We start from the raw sequence: 16,462 nt of genomic DNA on the forward strand, positions 1-16,462 counted from the left end.
GTTGCCGTTGAATCAAAAAACTCTGCTTTTTGATCCCTGGCCGCAACACAGACGCCCAACCCACGTTTGGCGCGCCGCACTGGATGAAGCCTCTTTGGTCTCGGCCCTGCCTGTGTAGGATCATGCATGCGCTCAATTGTGGCGAAAGTGGCCATCTTGGACATGGGCGGCCTGCTAGATGCGTGCGTGGTGTGAACACCCTCTCTTTCCTTTTGGTTCGTGCTCTCGCTGTCTTTCAACCCCACGCCCAGCCCGACCCAGCTATGTATGTATTGATGGAACGGAAGGGAAGTGTAGTGTGACTAGGTAGGTCGCACACTCGGGGCTCTTCAAAGGGTCTCTGTCAGTCTGTTCCGTCGTCGGGAGGTTTCCCGTCACTTCTTGGGGTGATCCCTCCCTGCTATAGGAGTGGTTCAAGAATGACTTGCTTTCTTCACATGCACGGTAGCGAGGACTTTTGGATATGAATGTCTATACACAGTATATGTATTACAATAACCCTTCGTCTCTTCTTCTGTACGTATCTGTGGGAAGAGGGAGAAGCCGCCAACTTAAGACTACATGCCTATGTCATGGTATTAAGAGAGGATTCGCGGGTGGGTGGGTGTGAGTGCGGGTGAGCGTGTAGGTATGTTGTGATACTAGGCTTCAGTGACGGAATACTCGTTAAAACATGAACTATTTAGCGAACATGCCGCTCCATTTATCTACCCTCACTGTTACAGTTTCTGTAGGTTTACGACGATAGATACTAGGACTGCTTAGAGGTAACTAGAACTGTGAAAGCAATAATACATGTTGTTGGTAGTTTCGAATTTGTCAAGTTACTGGACCCGTGAATGTACGCACTCACTACATTGCACGTGTATGACATATGTATATGGTCTCGTTATACAAATTCATGTGTATGGAGCGCGTACACGTTCTTCCAGTTGTCTCTTGCTTCGATTCTTTCCATCGAAACTTCATCGATATGGGCGTAGGTTGGAGTGAGCGAATGCAATGTGGTTTTTATATTTATATGCCCAAGGTCCAGGTCTCTTTCGCTAGGATAGAGCTGGCTAGAACCATAAGAGACACATGTTGGGTTTCTATAAGTACATGGGTAGACATGCATTTCTCAGTTTCCCTGATGGTAATTCATATTCTTCGATTCATCTGCATTTGGTCCTACCAGGAATTGACAACATGTATAGCCAATCGGTATCGTTAGCATGTGTGTCGGAAAAGGTGTTAAGTCACTCTCTTCCGCTTGGTACGCCTGGAACTTTCGATCCAATCATCATCGCTCTTATGGTTTGGCGTTCAGTGATTGGTCATGGCTATTTGGAACCTTGAAGCGTAATTATACTTCATCTCCATGGACGGGAGTGTTCTGCATGCCTTTGTCTTATATTGGCAGTGGTTGCCTATATTTAAAGATAAATGACGAGGTACTAAAAGAACTACTGGACTCGAACATGACTGCTTCAAATTTATCTTATAACATTATGTACATCCATGAAAGTGGGTATATATTGCTAGATAATTCAGTCATGCTTCTTTTGATTTTTATATCAAGGTAATTTATATACAAATCAAAAGAAGCATCCCTCGAATTATATTACAGAGTGTGCAGGTGTCGGATGATACCAAGAGTATTATTATCCTTGTGCTCTATAGAAAAGGACGGATTGCTCTAAATAAGTGGAGAAAAAATTATAGAAATGAAAGTTATGGACAGGAAAGCCTCACGATGGAAGAGGTGTGTTAGGGATGTTCGCAGGTGATCGCGGTAAAAACACAAGATTTGACATTGAATTGTCCATCCTTGCACAATTTCTTTATCAAATCATGGCGTGTTCAAGTCATTGTACGTACTACGTACTAGGTGGGTACATGCTACGTAGAAATCTTGAGCGGATTCTAAGATTCGGCCATAAAATCATATCACAAATCAGAGTAATCCACGATTGGGGGGATATCTTCAAAGAGTCTTATTATAGAGAAGTTTGTAAAGAAGCGGATATGTGCGAAGACATTTCGACATAAAGAGGATTTTCCCGCCATAAGCAACCATGTTCAAGTGCTCGCAACATGATCATGGCCAGAACTAGACAATGGGAAGAATAAGACGCCGTCGCGACAAATGCATGGTTCCGAATGATCATTTTTGCAACCGACCTCTTCCCTTCGCTGGCTTTATTCCTTCTTCCTCTAGTCCCTTCGTTCTCTCTAACATCATGCACAGAGCAGCCGGATCGTCACCCCATCTACAAGGCAATCCAAGTGATGGTGATAACGACATCGACGCCCTTCTTCTCGCCACCTTCCCACTTGACGCTGTATGTTCCATCCTTCTCGGCATTCCAGAAGGCACCGACAGCGCTGTGCATACCGCGGCGGCCAGAGTTGGTGTCCTCGGGGGAGCCTAGGTGCTGGATGACGGTGCTGCCGACGACGTACTTGTAGGCGGGGGACTTGCCCTCTCCGGGGGTGGTCTTCTCGATGAGCGACTGAAGGATGGTGTTCTAAGGAGCAAATCTGGGTGAGTAGAACGTTCAATGCATCGTCATGCTCGCGTGCGCGCGAAGCAAGGGGGTGGAAGGGGGGTGTGCGGGTCGGTCCGTACAATGATATGCGTGTTCCATCCAGCTACCTGAGAGTGGTCATATTTCTCTGCGGAGCCGAATGCGGAATCAGCAGCCTAGATCGCAATGTTAGGCGTGGCATCGAATGTGGATTCGCGTGGGTTGTTTACGCTGTTCGCAATTTGGAGGAGTTCTTCTGTCGGAAGAGGGGCCTAAGATAATGGGGTTAGGAGTCGGCATAGGTAATGATAGAATGGGATGTATGACTTACAGCCATTTTATTTGTGTTGAGTATGAATACTGGGGATGAGTAGGGTAATATGGATCGGGCAGCGTATGTCCAGGTCGAGTTATCCACGGGTTGATAGACAGTCGAATGTTTACGTTGTACGTTCTGTTGTTTTGTCACTGGGCGGGCAAGGCAAGGCGAGCTCCACTCCAAGGGTGAACCGTGACACCACCAGTACGCATCTGGACTAGCGCTAGCCTTCTTCACGTGCGGTCAATCCGCGACTGCAATTGGACCAATTCGACGTCCCCCGACCATGGATGGAACGTGCTTGTTGCGTCTTTGGCTTTGGCGCTACATACGAGGAAAAGAAGAGCTTGACCTCATCAATTTCGCATGCCGTAGTCAAACCTGACTTCTTCAACAATCCTTCAAATTCTCCGACCCGAACTGCACAAAACCTTTCCGTGTCGATTGCGACGCAGTACTCACCTACTCTCAGCTTCCAAACACCAGATCCATCCTTTGTTTTGACCTCGCGGGGTCCATTGATACTCGATCGTCATGTCGTCCCAGCCTCTTCTTCAGACCGCGCCTGGTATGATACCCCTCCTACTTCGGAGTTCAATTGAGCTCCAGCTAATTCGTTGCGACAGGCAAGAGAATTGCTCTTCCCACCCGCGTTGAACCCAAGGTCTTCTTCGCCAACGAGCGTACCTTCCTCTCATGGCTCAACTTCACCGTTATCCTCGGCGGCCTCGCAATCGGTCTTCTCAACTTCGGTGATAGGGTCGGCCAGATCAGCGCTGGGCTGTTCACCCTCGTAGCTGTGTCGGCCATGTTGTATGCCCTTGTCACATTCCATTGGCGCGCGAAGAGCATCCGCCAAAGGGGGCAGGGTGGTTTCGATGACAGACTCGGCCCTACTCTTCTCACGATTTTCTTGTTCGCCGCTGTCATTGTCAACTTCATCCTCAGGCTCACTGCTCCCGGAAATGGAAAATAAATAAACCGACGAACCGAGTCAAGGACGACAGGAGAACAACGGGCAAAGAAGAGTTGGGTTGAACGGAAAGTACGGACGAGAGGACTACACAGAGATCGCCATGCGGGCCGGCAACGGCATATCGCGATTTCAATGGAGGCCATAGTGCCAGGTTGCAGTAGACTGCGGTATACGCAACGCGAGCCGCACGTGTTGTCATATTATATTGTTTTGGTTCCAAAGTATGTTTATCTGTATTGCGTTGATTTGTTTGATTAGGTCTAAAAGGCTACATTGTTTGAGCGCATGGGTTTATGAGTCGGATTCATTTAGCCTACTAGGTCAAGAATCTAAATGCATATTTTGCAGCCCGGGGACCAGATAATTGTCGTGCTACGTACTAATTGTGTAGGCTCCCGAATCACGGGTTTCATGGATATATGTGGAGCTAAGATGGAGGACTTCGCAACATCGCTCATGGTCTCAAATCTCCCGGGTTTCTCATACGATACAACTTCCTATATCACGCGCCTTTGAGCTCTCTCTCGACTCTGACCGCTCTATCGCAGCAATATTTCCTTTCAATGGCCGTCCGTACATCTCCCCAGATCTTTTCTCTCAAGCCGCCGCCTACATTCAAGCGATTGGAAAGTGGCTTCTCTAGTTCCCTCTTACCTTGCCTCCAACCGTCATAGTCTCCAGGACCCTCCCCCTCACAGTCATCACCAAAGCGCTTCATCATGATCCTCTTTTGCAAGCACGAAAACAGTACCCAGGCCACCAACACCACTCCAGTAAGAACCCCAGTCAGCATGAAGTACACCCATATATACCTCGACACGACCTTCTGCCCGCCATCTTGCGAACCTTTCTCGTTATCGGTGTCGTTAGACGTCGGGTCACCATATCCCCAATCGAACAATCCCGTGGAGAAAAGCGTGGCTACGAAAGTTCCAGGAAGAAAGACCAGTGTTACGGCGGCGATGATTCGCATGTCGGTACTATCCTTTCTTGTCAGAATGGCGATGCGGCGAGAGGATGATGCTATGTGGTAGGAGGCCGATGCCGCTGCGATATTGGTCTGATTGTCTTTTTGCGCGACGAGTGTGTATATCTGCTCCTCTGGTCAGACTAAATTCGTCCAGCATCTGCCAGCCAGTCTAACCACAGAAACTGAGGAATAGTCTGCATAAGAGACGGCAAGGGAAACTCACTGTCTGAACTTGCGCATCAATGCTACGCTCCAGATAATCACACTTCCGCTCCGCAGCCACGAGACTCTGCTCAATGAAATCAAGTCTCTCGTAGAAAATCGTCACATCACCTCCTTCCACCGAATCTCCGAACCCCTCGCCCTCCCGCATCCGTATCAGAACATCACGAATACTCCTCTGCATGGAAACAACCCCCTTCTGCGCCGCGACCCAATCACTCAAACACGTGAGCCGCAACATGACAGCATCGAGGTCCAGCCCGTCGGTCCTTTCGCCCATCGCCCCTTCCTCCATCATCAATTCCTCACCCCTACACCTACTCCCGCACGCCGCTGTCATGGACCCACGATTCCACAGCCCGACCCTCCTGCTCTTCAGCGTATTGAACCTATCCATGCCCGTCTGCGTTTGAATCTCCCTCAGAACCTTCGTCCGCATAGCGAGCGAGTCGGCGGTTTCCTGCACGGCGAGATCGAGCAGGACGATGGGCACGAGGAAAGGGTGCGTATAGGTGGGCGCTAGCGCGGAGTTGGGCTGACGAGCAAGGAGCGATGAGATCGAGCGTATCATGAGATTCATTTCTGTGGCGGTGAGGCCTGTGACGAGGATTTGTGTGGCTCTGGATGCGGGAGTGTATGTGAGGTGGAGGGTGTAATCCCAAGTCCATTCTTCGGCGTTGTGGATGAGAAGGCTGGGAGGAGGGGTGGAGGTCGGCGTCGTTGGGTTTTTGGTGCCGGAGCTGGTACCGAAGCTGTTGTTGTTGGGTTGAATGGAAGAAGGAGAGGTCGAAGGAGAGGATAGCATTACTAGGGACAAGTTTTGGGATAATGTGCGAATGATCGATGGCGAGATCTGCCATGCTGATGCGAGTGAGAGATACGTGGATTGTGTGAATGGTAGTTTGCTATTTTTGACGGCCGATTTAGGACACATTCTTGCTCGTCATGATAACGGTCAGTGGAATTGATGCAGGAAAGACGGTCCTAAGTGCCATGTGGGTAGTGAGACTTACAGAATATCCACGCTGGACTGTATCGGCACTTCGGAAGACCTTCTCTATACCTTGCGATTAGAATGAAGCCTTAATCAGGGTGTATTGGTGATCTACTTTGTGAATCCAACCTAGAATCTCTTTCTCTTCTAGATAACCTGTATGGAATCCATTCCCTCCACCATTCTGTATGGTCACGCTCAGAAATAGGTAATAGCAATAGAATTAGCAAAGACTCACACCATGGTGCCGAATCTCTACATATCGATGCCCGTTCCTCGCGGAGAACAGATCTTCGTTATCCGCAAGATCGTTCGCGTACCAATGATGCATGGCGAGCTTCGAAATGTTTCTGACGTGCCCGAACTTAACAGTGGAATTCTGACTTATATATGAATCCGATTGCCATAAACATGCTTCAAACTCAAACTATGCTCAAATCGTTGCCCGATAGTAAATACCATGTTCATTGCAGGATGATGGCGCGGTGGGCGGCAAATGATTGGTCGCCGCGATGTCCTGAGACATGCGATGCCTGCAGAGGAGCGGGCAAAGGCGCAGCATAACGGGGCGTTTAAAAACCAGCAAGGATCTTGCGAATAATCACATGGAAGGTTTCAAAAAAGAGTTTATGCTTAAACATTAGCTAAGGTTAGGTTGAAAGTTGGGATCTCGGGGATCACGGGCACATTGCAATGGTAGGCGGTGTAATGATTGTTTTGTATGCAATATTGCTGGATGAATTGATCGACTATATAACTGACACTGAAGATATGAAACTTCCGACCCCGAATAAAAGGTCATGAAATCATAGTCCAAAAAATATCGAACGTAATCGGCAGAAACTCTGACAAAATAAAAAAGAAATAGTGTAGAAACGATGGTAGTATGATGATCGGTCCTAGTTATCCCTGTCATCCTTGGAGAAGACCTTCCCGAAGCCCTTCTTGACAGTATCAGTGATGCTGAAGTCATTGAAGAGCCAGCTGTTCGCGTGCCTCCCGTAGTACTGGAACTCCTTCTGGCTCTTTGTGCTCTCGTTGCTCTCCCTCCTGCGTCGGACTCGTGGCTTGGAGAACTGTCCCTGCGCAACTTCGACGCTTTCTCTGTGCGTCTTGGAAGTGGGAATGGTACGAATGACTTCGAGTCTAGACACTTCATCGCTGCCCGTCGTGGAAGAAGTGGGACTCTTGCGGAAGGCTGGTAGTCGATGCATGAATGCGTTGTCAGAAGAGGAGGTGGTTCCGGATCTTGACATTCTAGGCAGTCGAGAGACATAGTCTCCATCGTTTGGTGTGGATGCGGACTTCTGCAGGAGATTCAAACGTTTCGTTAGGTCTCGAGAGTCGATCGGGGCGTCGTAAGATTGGTCTTTCATCGGGCCTTGGATGTTGTAATGGACAGTCTGATCTTGACCGCCCGGTAATTTAGGGTTGTTGCCGCTGAGGCTTGTTGAGAGGTAAATTCTATATGGGTTTTAGGCCGAATGTGCCTTTGAGTATACGATGACGTCGATGTTGTGATAAGATGAGTGTTTGAAGTTGGGTGACTGTAGATGATATCACAGTCAATCAAGTAGTAAAGTATGTATGAAAATGATGCTTATGCAGAATGGGTTCCAATTGGGAAAGTATGAATTGTGGACTGTGGTTCTGAAGCTCTGAAATCTAGACCAGAGCGGGCATCAAGCATCATATATATGTTTATCTCGAAAGAGCGCCAAGAAATGATTGCTCGCAGCGTTGAGGGAATCTACACCGTGGTTTCCGTTTAAGCTTCATAAGTGGAGCACTAAAGTTGACACCGGTCAGGATGTAAGGAACTTGTTCTGCAGTCATCTTGGACAGTGTAGACAGATGACATGGGGAACGACTAGTCAGAGGTCGTAGAGGTCTGCCTTGTTGGGGGAGAACGGCTATTCCAAGCCGAGATGATGGACCGTGCACCGATGAATTGAACTGTTTGGGGAAGAAATGGGATTTAGAGTAGAACAGGTGACATAATACGACGTCGGAACCAAGAGCTAACAAGAGAATGAACAAGGGCCGAGAGTCTCGTGACCCGGTCCGAAGCCTTCTAAACATTCTAAACAATCCACAATACACTTCTACGCTCCCGATCTACCCGAAATAGAACTTGGCATATTACGTTGCTCCCATCTGACTGGTCCCTGATCTACTTGAGCCGCATCATGCATGCCCAATGACCCCACGAGGCTGACGTTGGGTCGTGGATCTGTAGTGTATGTGTATGCTCGAACGAGTAATCCATCGCTAATTGCTGCACACATCTGGGACTGGACACCGGCTATTCCTCGTATTGGTGGACGTAACTTGGAAACCCGATGTCGCCCCCAGATCGGCACACCGAGGCCGACCAACATCTTGTAGATAAAGTATACAAGCTCCGTGCGTGCGCAACTAGTCAATCAGGTCTTGTCTGCAAAAACATCACCGCCGACGCACTATGCACCGCACAGACAACATTTCGTCCCGTCGTACGCGTCCTGTGACTCCTCCTCTGTCGAATAACCTTCACACAAGCCGGGGGCCGGTCTTCTAAAATCGCATATCTCCGCGGTACAGGTCTATGGGTAGAAGAACAAAGTCAGGTTGAAAAGGATCAATGAAGAGAATCGAATCAAAGAAAGAGACAGAGTATCAACGCTTGATGGCAAGCTGGAGGGAAGAAACGACATCAAAACGCAGACGATATGGCCTTGAAGCTGTCATGTGTGCAAGGAATCAACTGGTCCCTCGAGCAATCGGAAGGTTTAGGACACTGTGAAGCGCACATGCGAAAGGGACAGTAGCGGGAGATAACAACTGTTTGGTGCTACGGATTGGTGCTTTCATTGAACCCGGAGGTCATATTGATCGACGACCGTCCCTCTGAAGACTCTCCACCTCGCCTTGAAGTCTTTGTTCGAGAAGCCGAACTATACATCGACTCTGCCTGTCTTTCACTCAGCCGATTGCCGTAATCCATAAATGCCGATGGGTGATAGTGGTTATTGGTATCGCTCTCTACAGAGTCGTTGCCGCTAAAACCCATCGATTCTTCAGAAGTCGAAGTTTCCAAGGCATTGGTGGGCTTTCCCAGCAATTTCCCCTGCTTGGACTCTCGTTGCTTGGCTTGGAACTCTTCGTCTTCATAGTGGGTAGTGATGTGTTTACATCTGTCGTCCCATGTGTTCGAGAATTCCCCACAGATTGGACATATCGGATCAAAGTTGGATCTGAAATTGACTCTGGACATGTCGAGCACCGCCTCTTCATCGAAGTCCTTGTGCGAATCTCGTGCGTGCTTCAGAAACTTGTCCTTCCTGTTCACAAGAAAGGGGTTGCCATTATCATGTTGTTGCCGGCAGAGATGACAAAGCCAGAGTTCTTGGGGCTCATGAGTCTCCTCATGTCTTCGCCAATCAAATGTACGCCTAGTTCGGTATCCACAGCCGAAAGTACATTTAAAATGCCCCTCGTTCACGCTACGGCGTCCATCTCCCTGGGTGCGGCGACGCTGAGACCCAACGACGTACTTCTCTACCAAGTCCAGAGTATCGGGTTCGAGGTGTGTATTGGCCGCTCTCAGGTTGTATTCAGACGATGTCCTCTGAGCATCTATTCCTCCAGTTGGCCGAGGTGAAGTGGGAGATAAGGGAGTTTCGGACGTTGGTTCTTCCCGAGCGATCAGGACCCTATCCCTGATATATCCCGCTATAGCTTGCGGTGGAGCCTTCAATAGCGTAGCAAAAGCATGTATCTCTTCACTGGCGATATGTGGGTGCTCATCCACCTTGCGAAATTTCCTGAACCATTGACGAACGAAGTTCTTCTGTTCACTTTTCAATCTATACTCCCTCGATGCTATGTTAGTGTTACCGAGAAGATTGTGTACCGAGTCATGCTGGTGGTACACGGATCTGTGGGGACGAGAATGGTTGTAAGAGTTTGACTTCCGTCCTTCACGATGCGTCTGATCAAGTCTCTGGAATTTGTTGGGTCGTGTAGAGAACTCATCAGGGTCGTGCGTACCCTGTCGGGCCATTCCTCGCTGTCTTTTCCCTATGGAACCTATTTGAGAAGTTATGCGTAAGAGCGTATTCAATTTAACATCGGCTTGTGGGAAATGGTAAAGTGATTGCGTACCGTCTTCCCCTAATTCGGACGCGTCTGGAAACATGAACTGATGCGAATATCCCGAAGAGTACTGATCAAATGCAGAGTGGACCGCAGGGAAGAAATGGCCAGTATCATACGCGGAGCTTGGAACGTTCTGTGAAATATTAGACTGTGTCGCGCTTAAAAATCCAGGTTGCTCATATCCCGAACCACAATTCTGTAGGAGAATCAGTACTTTGTTTTCTTCACGATGTAGCGATGGTTGAATTATTTCGTGGATGCCTGGTTGCTCTGCAGGGGAAAGCTGAGCTCAATATTAATAGCTCACCAAATGTTCCAAATTATCCATACATGCCGGGCCCTGAGGCAGGGCGAATCCGGAGGATGATCTTGATAGCTGTGAAGGGTTGATACAACTCATAGACCCGGCCTCAGAAAAGGGATAACCATCAATGAAGTTTGCTTGGTTGGCATCTTCATTTCGTGGGGTATGACGAGGCGGGTGGCTACCAACGGCTAGGCTTGCTTTCCAGGGTGAGGCGGCTTGCTCGAATTGGTTCCGGTCATCTTCCATTAGATATGAGTGCTCACTAGGGTACGATGCTTTGTGGCCGGTATATTCCATTTGTTCGGAAGACTGGTTTGAGGCATACACAGGGCGAGAAACGTGTTGAATATTTGTGGCAAGAAGTTTTGACCGTTTAAATTTGCATGGGCTAAGTTTTTGGCATAGAACATTTCAAGTGGTGCGAACAGTTTATCGTCTGAAGACGGAGCGACCTTGATTTTGTGCTTTCGTGTGCAGTCACAGGAATCAGCCCAACGCCCTTTCTCCAGTCTCAAGAAGCCCTATTCTATGCGGCTCGTAGAGAATCTGGCTGCGAGCGGTTACCACAGCAGGACACCGGAGGACAATGGCGGGTGTCCTTTCCAGGATCCCGCACAAGGTGGACTGCAAGCTAGGGTTCGCGATTGGTCTCACAAGAATCTCCAGGTCAGTTTGGGAGAGATCAGTGACCGGTACAGCTGCATTCTCAGTGCTGTTCCATCTTGTTAGAATACTAGGATCGAGCTCTCATTTCTTTTTTATTCCTAGATGACAAGGCAGATCACGGTTGTAAGCTGCTACAGCTGGATCAAACCTCTCAAGCATTCCCTCTTTGGATTAAATGTATGTACTTAATTATCAAGATGAACCGATGATTCGTACGTTTGTACATACATTTCAGATGCCACAGGCGATTTCGGGGGTGCGGAGGGAGTGTCCCGCAGACACGTATGCTCTAGGCAACCACATTTGGCGTAATAATTGCCGCAACATTGATAAAGTCTGACAGGCTGCCCTGAAATGCAAGTCTGCGACTGGTAAATCGCTTTTCTGTGACTTTTGTCGCCTCACTCTTTGGCTAGACATTCCCGTATCGCAAAGTGAGGTTGACGTCCCGACTGCACGTCTGATTGGTGGCCTCGCTCTGCCTAGAAAAGGAACCTCTGAATGCGCCCAGGCTCATTGTCCCACGAAAAACCACGATATAAGAAAAGATATCCGACAGCGGTATTGATTGCGAGATGCCAGCTTGTTTCTAGCGTAAGCCGCAGATCTAGCGACGCAGACGAAGCTCTTTGCTTCGATCGAGCATCTGCATCTGAGAGTGAGGCTAACTTCGCTGGCACATGTAATCGCCACATCATCCAAGGGATTATGAAATAGCGAGGCTCGACCAGAGGAGCTGAAACAACTGACAGCGCAGTTGTTGCCAACCATACAATGACGAAGCTGGCTTGGCAGGGCTTCCGAATGCTCCTTGCGCTGGTTGGCTGATGACCTTTTTCAGCTCGCCTGCTACTTTGTTTGGAGGACCTTGCTCCAAGTACCGAGATGACCAGATATCCGCCAGTATAGTAGACTGGCACGGCGAGATACTTTATCGTTGGATGTCGGCGCAGAATGCGGAACACATAGAAAACGTAATGTCTGTTATCAGCCAACGTAAAGGGATGGACAATCGTATTGTAGTGAACCGCGAGCAACCCAAAGATAGAGAACAGGACGACACCAGCTATTCCTGGCAAAGAAATCCGAGTAGGCCCTATCAGGCTGTCCAGCGGGAATGTTTTCAGGAGACCGCCAGGCAATCGTCGTACAATAGGTGCGAGAAGAGGTGCGACAAGAAGAGGGAGCGAAAAGAAGCCAATGTACGGCCAGAGGTAAAGCATCTGTGGCAGATGAATTGTAGCCACATGGTTTGATTTGTCCCCTAGATAGTATGCATCAGTAAAGAGTTCGTGCTTGGGGTTGAGTGTTTCTCACCAAGGACTACTCCCCCATTCCAGGCCACAAATCCACCAAACAAGAAAAGGAGCACAACGTAAGTCATTACGGATTTGATGACAATGATGGGTGACCTTAGTGCAACCAGGGCCACCGAAGCAATGACTATCGCATAATCTCCCAAAATCTGTTAGCGAACACAACCCAACGGTCGAGGTCGTTATACCTTGTAGGTCGGCATCGTGGACGGGAACGTCATACACCGTTCCTCTTGACCAGCTATCGCCAATAATCTCTGCGAAAGTACGGTCTGTCGCAGGAGCAGGCGCGTCCTGCCGCTTGAGGGACTCAACCACCGCCAAACCAGCTGGAAAAACTCCAACCCAGAAGATGTTGGTCTGTCGAAAAAAGAGTGCAAATATCCCCATTAGTATTGTGGACACACTCTTGAGTGCAGTGAAATTGCCCGCACCACCAGCTAAAAAGACTCGATAGTTGATGAGAACCAGGAGCGTCGATATGACATCAGTATAGTAAAGGCCAGAGAAAAAGAACAATGGCGGAAAAAGGCAGATGTTGAGAGCTGTATGAGAACAATCATACTTCACATCGGTTTCAAATTGCCTGTCCACTTGCTTTTGAGGCGAGCTATTGCGGGCATTCAGGGTCAATCTAGGAGCTCCAAGGGTTCGAAGGACGTCGTATGCTACAATGCAAAGCGCACATATAGCCGCCACATTGAGTAGTCTGAGTACATCTGTATCACACCCTATAACGGGCTTCAGAAGTAATGACAATAAATACCTAGCGACTTGTCAGTACCTTTCTCCACGAATCAATGGTTAAGGATTACTTGCAGGCCAGGCGGGGTAGTGATCTTTGGATCCCAAGACCAGTCATTTCGACAATATCTCTGTGCTTGAGGCACATGAAATACCTCGTCCTTCAAGGAAAGTTAGCATTGAGTTTTTTCCAATGTATATTGCGACCACAAGTCGTACCAAGTAGGGATCAGGGACTTCTCCTGAGATCAATTTGAACCACGTTCCCGCCACATTGGCAATGGTGAGAACAGCGAGGGGCAATGCCCACCCAGTAGATAACGACGGCATCTACCTTGTCAATGAACAAGTCACGATAGAACGGAATGCAATGATTGTGGTATGAAGTGAGGACAGACAGCTAACGTCCCAATGTAGCCTAGGAAGTGCCCTCGGCTAAAGTCCGCCCGAACGCGTCTCTCTACAATACACCTCGACTGCAAGAACGAACAATTGCCTGTCAACGCGTATGAATCATGGCGTTGCCCCTCCCGCCGGGTTTGACGCCCGCAGAGGTAGCATTCCTATGCGAAATGGAGCAAGTGACCGTTATGCCACGGCAGACTTTGGAAGGATTAGATTTGCTAGGCGTATGTCTGCCCCGCCGGAACCCCACCACGAGACATTGATGAATTCGCTGTTCGAGGCAATGGATTGAATGTGATCTAATAAAGATAGGGTTCTATTCCTCCTCTCGATCCACGCCGCAGAGCTGTTCTACCGCTATGGCTTGCGCTGTTGCTGAAGCGTCAACGGCGCGCCAACATCATCCCTCCACCTTGGCTCAACCCTCACTCACTGAAGGCTGTCCTTGACGATGAGACAAAAAACGATGAACGATTCTCTCCTCCGCCTCGATTACCTCCGGTCGCACCAGATACCACTACGATATTCTCTCCGCCTTTCCTCCCGAGCTCGACCGCCGATGCCGCCCCGGATGCGTTGCCATATCACTGGTTGGAATTGGGAGAGATGCTGCTGGAGGCCGCGGAAGATGACTTTGAAGACCCTGAAAGTGTGCGGAGATATCTACGGGATCTTAGGGAGGTCCGACTGTCTAAAGTTCGGAGAGGTACAGACCAGCTAGTGGCAGCTGGCTCGATTAGCTTGACTGGTGCTGGAGGAATGGAGATCGCTGAGGGAAGATCATTCATCACTGGTGTAATCGATGGACTGAGGTAGGTTGGAACCGCATTTTGCAAATGCTTCGGGCCCTATACTGGCGACACGCATGATTGCTAATGAATGGACAGGAAGATCTCAGCATCGCGAGAACAGCAGAGAAGAGACAGAGAGCGCGAGGAGGGAGAGGGGGGATACCCAGGAACAGCCGACGACGACGAAGACGACGAAATGGAAATGCAGTGATGCGTTACGCATCTCCATTCCAAATACCGTTCATACTATTCGGGTATGAATCATGAATGCCTACGTTTTCTGGTCGCCCACTTCAAGGCTACCCAGAGATGGATGTTGCCATTCGCAGGATTGACAAATTCGAATCCATCTTTCTCAATGATTCGGTCACTCTGGGAATACCCCACGGCGGCGCAACGTTGACGTGTTGCTGTCACAATTTCCGCACATACGTGCTGCACCCTACTGTCACATCACGCTGACCGAGGCCGGCACAACCGTTCGACGCGTGCACCCTTCGTGCGCTCTTCCGAAAGAAGAACGTCAGCCGTGGGCCTCTCAAGGAACGTCCTTTCCGTCTGACATGCCATGACTATCACATACTTTGTGTCGAGGCGGGGACGCGTGGCGCGAGAAAATGCTTCAAACGCTGTGCAACAGTGGCGCTGGGAGACGGATACCAGTAACGCAGCAGAGCATTCGCCCAACATGACCACGTGCGTTCGAGACGATAAAACTTCGTCCGAACAGGGAAGGTCCTTGGTGGGTGCCACGGGTCCAATACGATACATTGGACGTGTGGGGTGGGAGTCGAATATTGGTGCTGCCGACGGAATGGATCAGATATAGGAAGTCGACGATAATTGTTTCGATCTTCCAGCAATATATCATTGGACGTACCGAGACGCCTGAACATCATAGCGAGGTCACAAGTTTCGGTTCTCTATGGCTTCAAAGACTCAAATAGTAATGGGCAAATATATCGACAGCGATAGAAATAGATGCTGTGTATGGTGGTATACATAAATCTACAAGCTATGAAAGAATGTCGTGTGCAACAATTCGAGTCTCGAAGTTTGCCTTCATATTGAATATAATTTCTCGTATATTGAAACTATACAAACAAATAATACCTATTTTAAAACCAGTCAACTAAATCATGACTTTATGTCAATAAATCCATCACAAATAGCATGTCACTCAATTTGCCCCACCAATAGTCTCAAATAACTAGCATCAAGACCTAGTGATTCCGAAGCTGATATATCAAATCCCCGCATGCCTTGAAAGACATCCCATGAACCCATAGGGGACACAGCGATCCGACAAGCCAATATCCCTCCACCAAACTAACGTATCTCACACATCATCAGTCTTCAGACTCGATCAATCCCAGTCATTGAGGCGTCACTCAATCATAATGGTGCCATCCAGTCCAGTGATGCAAAAGCCCAACTATCACCATTAACCAAATCCGGACACTCATGCATTACACGCAAATAGAGGGAAAGTAGAAGAAAGAACGGAGTAGAGGGGAACTCCCCAATGGAAAGTCACAACCGCACGCGTACCTGCATTAACCACACACACAACCATCTCAAAGACAATAACAAACCCGCCATTCCAATCACCAACAACGACCACCACTACAAGCCACCCACCCCCTCTCACACACATACACACGCAATCCACACCTCACTAACCCCCCAACCTCAAAGAATCAAGCCCGCAGTCCCAATCCCAGTCGAAAGCCTGCAATACAAGACCAGGGCCCTCATATCAGCAATCGACACCTACCCTCACTACCGACATACAAACCCCCCAACTCCTACTCCATTGAGTAAAAAAGAGCAACATATGTCATAGACACGGGATCGGAGATTACTCGACTCGGTTCTTGCAAAGTTTAATCCACTTCTCGAGGACGGAAGAGGAGGGAAAGAGCGGAATAGGAGTGTTTCGTTGGTGGGAATGGGAGGATGGGGCCGGGGGGAGGGATGGGGGATTGCCGCATGATTCACTGGTGAGACGGTGAGGCTGCAGCGATGCGGAAGGGCTGTCCCGGTGCGTGGGAGGGACGGGATGGGGGGATATGGCATGGCATGGCATGTATCTAACACCC

General features: G+C 49.0%; 10 protein-coding genes across 10 annotated transcripts; 3 read left to right on the plus strand and 7 right to left on the minus strand.

Moving 5' to 3' along the window:
• Positions 1–2,252: 2,252 nt before the first annotated feature.
• Positions 2,253–2,856, minus strand: BU24DRAFT_452629 (Tctex-1; the record flags this gene model as incomplete). The annotated part of the gene is made up of 4 exons (XM_033531201.1): positions 2,842–2,856; positions 2,741–2,782; positions 2,612–2,686; positions 2,253–2,495 (listed from the first exon to the last, which is right to left on the minus strand). Exons 1-4 carry the CDS (start codon positions 2,845–2,847, stop codon positions 2,253–2,255), a joined length of 366 nt encoding a protein of 121 aa, XP_033382147.1. The 5' UTR covers positions 2,848–2,856.
• A 260-nt stretch (positions 2,857–3,116) lies between these two features.
• On the plus strand, positions 3,117–4,144 carry BU24DRAFT_494211 (vacuolar transporter chaperone-like protein 1). The gene is made up of 2 exons (XM_033534025.1): positions 3,117–3,397; positions 3,456–4,144. The coding sequence occupies exons 1-2, from the start codon at positions 3,364–3,366 to the stop codon at positions 3,803–3,805; spliced, it is 384 nt and encodes a 127-aa protein (XP_033382148.1). The 5' UTR covers positions 3,117–3,363; the 3' UTR covers positions 3,806–4,144.
• BU24DRAFT_494212 (uncharacterized protein) lies at positions 4,116–6,113 on the minus strand. Its single transcript, XM_033534026.1, has 4 exons — positions 6,107–6,113; positions 6,011–6,054; positions 4,999–5,932; positions 4,116–4,898 (listed from the first exon to the last, which is right to left on the minus strand). Exons 3-4 carry the CDS (start codon positions 5,929–5,931, stop codon positions 4,308–4,310), a joined length of 1,524 nt encoding a protein of 507 aa, XP_033382149.1. The 5' UTR covers position 5,932; positions 6,011–6,054; positions 6,107–6,113; the 3' UTR covers positions 4,116–4,307.
• Positions 6,114–6,890: 777 nt separating this feature from the next.
• On the minus strand, positions 6,891–7,367 carry BU24DRAFT_411516 (uncharacterized protein; the record flags this gene model as incomplete). Its single annotated transcript, XM_033526050.1, has 1 exon — positions 6,891–7,367. One exon carries the CDS (start codon positions 7,365–7,367, stop codon positions 6,891–6,893), a length of 477 nt encoding a protein of 158 aa, XP_033382150.1.
• Positions 7,368–7,484: 117 nt separating this feature from the next.
• On the minus strand, positions 7,485–8,203 carry BU24DRAFT_247858 (uncharacterized protein). Its single transcript, XM_033522338.1, has one exon. The coding sequence runs from the start codon at positions 8,071–8,073 to the stop codon at positions 7,693–7,695; it is 381 nt and encodes a 126-aa protein (XP_033382151.1). The 5' UTR covers positions 8,074–8,203; the 3' UTR covers positions 7,485–7,692.
• Positions 8,204–9,112: 909 nt separating this feature from the next.
• On the minus strand, positions 9,113–9,838 carry BU24DRAFT_321207 (uncharacterized protein; the record flags this gene model as incomplete). The annotated part of the gene is made up of 1 exon (XM_033522930.1): positions 9,113–9,838. A coding segment is annotated over one exon (726 nt), but the record flags the coding sequence as incomplete, so codon positions are not given.
• A 326-nt stretch (positions 9,839–10,164) lies between these two features.
• Positions 10,165–10,850, minus strand: BU24DRAFT_247978 (uncharacterized protein). Its single transcript, XM_033522339.1, has 4 exons — positions 10,702–10,850; positions 10,439–10,653; positions 10,324–10,327; positions 10,165–10,264 (listed from the first exon to the last, which is right to left on the minus strand). Coding segments are annotated over exons 1-4 (255 nt in total). The 5' UTR covers positions 10,736–10,850; the 3' UTR covers positions 10,165–10,262.
• A 401-nt stretch (positions 10,851–11,251) lies between these two features.
• On the minus strand, positions 11,252–13,494 carry BU24DRAFT_483636 (glycosyltransferase family 59 protein; the record flags this gene model as incomplete). The annotated part of the gene is made up of 5 exons (XM_033533288.1): positions 11,252–12,368; positions 12,422–12,559; positions 12,609–13,161; positions 13,236–13,325; positions 13,384–13,494. The coding sequence occupies 5 exons, from the start codon at positions 13,492–13,494 to the stop codon at positions 11,587–11,589; spliced, it is 1,674 nt and encodes a 557-aa protein (XP_033382154.1). The 3' UTR covers positions 11,252–11,586.
• A 185-nt stretch (positions 13,495–13,679) lies between these two features.
• BU24DRAFT_351272 (GINS complex, PSF2 component) lies at positions 13,680–14,571 on the plus strand (the record flags this gene model as incomplete). Its single annotated transcript, XM_033523685.1, has 3 exons — positions 13,680–13,793; positions 13,882–14,381; positions 14,457–14,571. 3 exons carry the CDS (start codon positions 13,680–13,682, stop codon positions 14,569–14,571), a joined length of 729 nt encoding a protein of 242 aa, XP_033382155.1.
• Positions 14,572–15,553: 982 nt separating this feature from the next.
• Positions 15,554–16,310, plus strand: BU24DRAFT_424849 (uncharacterized protein). Its single transcript, XM_033528599.1, has one exon. It carries the CDS (start codon positions 15,886–15,888, stop codon positions 16,204–16,206), a length of 321 nt encoding a protein of 106 aa, XP_033382156.1. The 5' UTR covers positions 15,554–15,885; the 3' UTR covers positions 16,207–16,310.
• Positions 16,311–16,462: the final 152 nt, after the last annotated feature.

The sequence above is a fragment of the Aaosphaeria arxii genome, assembly GCF_010015735.1.
Source record: "Aaosphaeria arxii CBS 175.79 unplaced genomic scaffold BU24scaffold_6, whole genome shotgun sequence".
Lineage (NCBI taxonomy): Eukaryota > Fungi > Ascomycota > Dothideomycetes > Pleosporales > Aaosphaeria > Aaosphaeria arxii.

Coding starts and splice junctions, on each gene's coding strand:
- BU24DRAFT_494212 (XM_033534026.1), bottom strand. CDS start 5,931: ATGTGTCCTAAATCGGCCGTCAAAAATAGCAAACTACCATTCACACAA. Junction 4,899..4,998: donor TTGATGCGCAAGTTCAGACA/GTGAGTTTCCCT, acceptor CCAGAGGAGCAG/ATATACACACTCGTCGCGCA.
- BU24DRAFT_424849 (XM_033528599.1), top strand. CDS start 15,886: ATGGAAAGTCACAACCGCACGCGTACCTGCATTAACCACACACACAAC.
- BU24DRAFT_247858 (XM_033522338.1), bottom strand. CDS start 8,073: ATGTTTAGAAGGCTTCGGACCGGGTCACGAGACTCTCGGCCCTTGTTC.
- BU24DRAFT_494211 (XM_033534025.1), top strand. CDS start 3,364: ATGTCGTCCCAGCCTCTTCTTCAGACCGCGCCTG. Junction 3,398..3,455: donor TCTTCTTCAGACCGCGCCTG/GTATGATACCCC, acceptor TCGTTGCGACAG/GCAAGAGAATTGCTCTTCCC.
- BU24DRAFT_247978 (XM_033522339.1), bottom strand. CDS start 10,735: ATGGAATATACCGGCCACAAAGCATCGTACCCTA. Junction 10,654..10,701: donor CCACAAAGCATCGTACCCTA/GTGAGCACTCAT, acceptor AATTCGAGCAAG/CCGCCTCACCCTGGAAAGCA.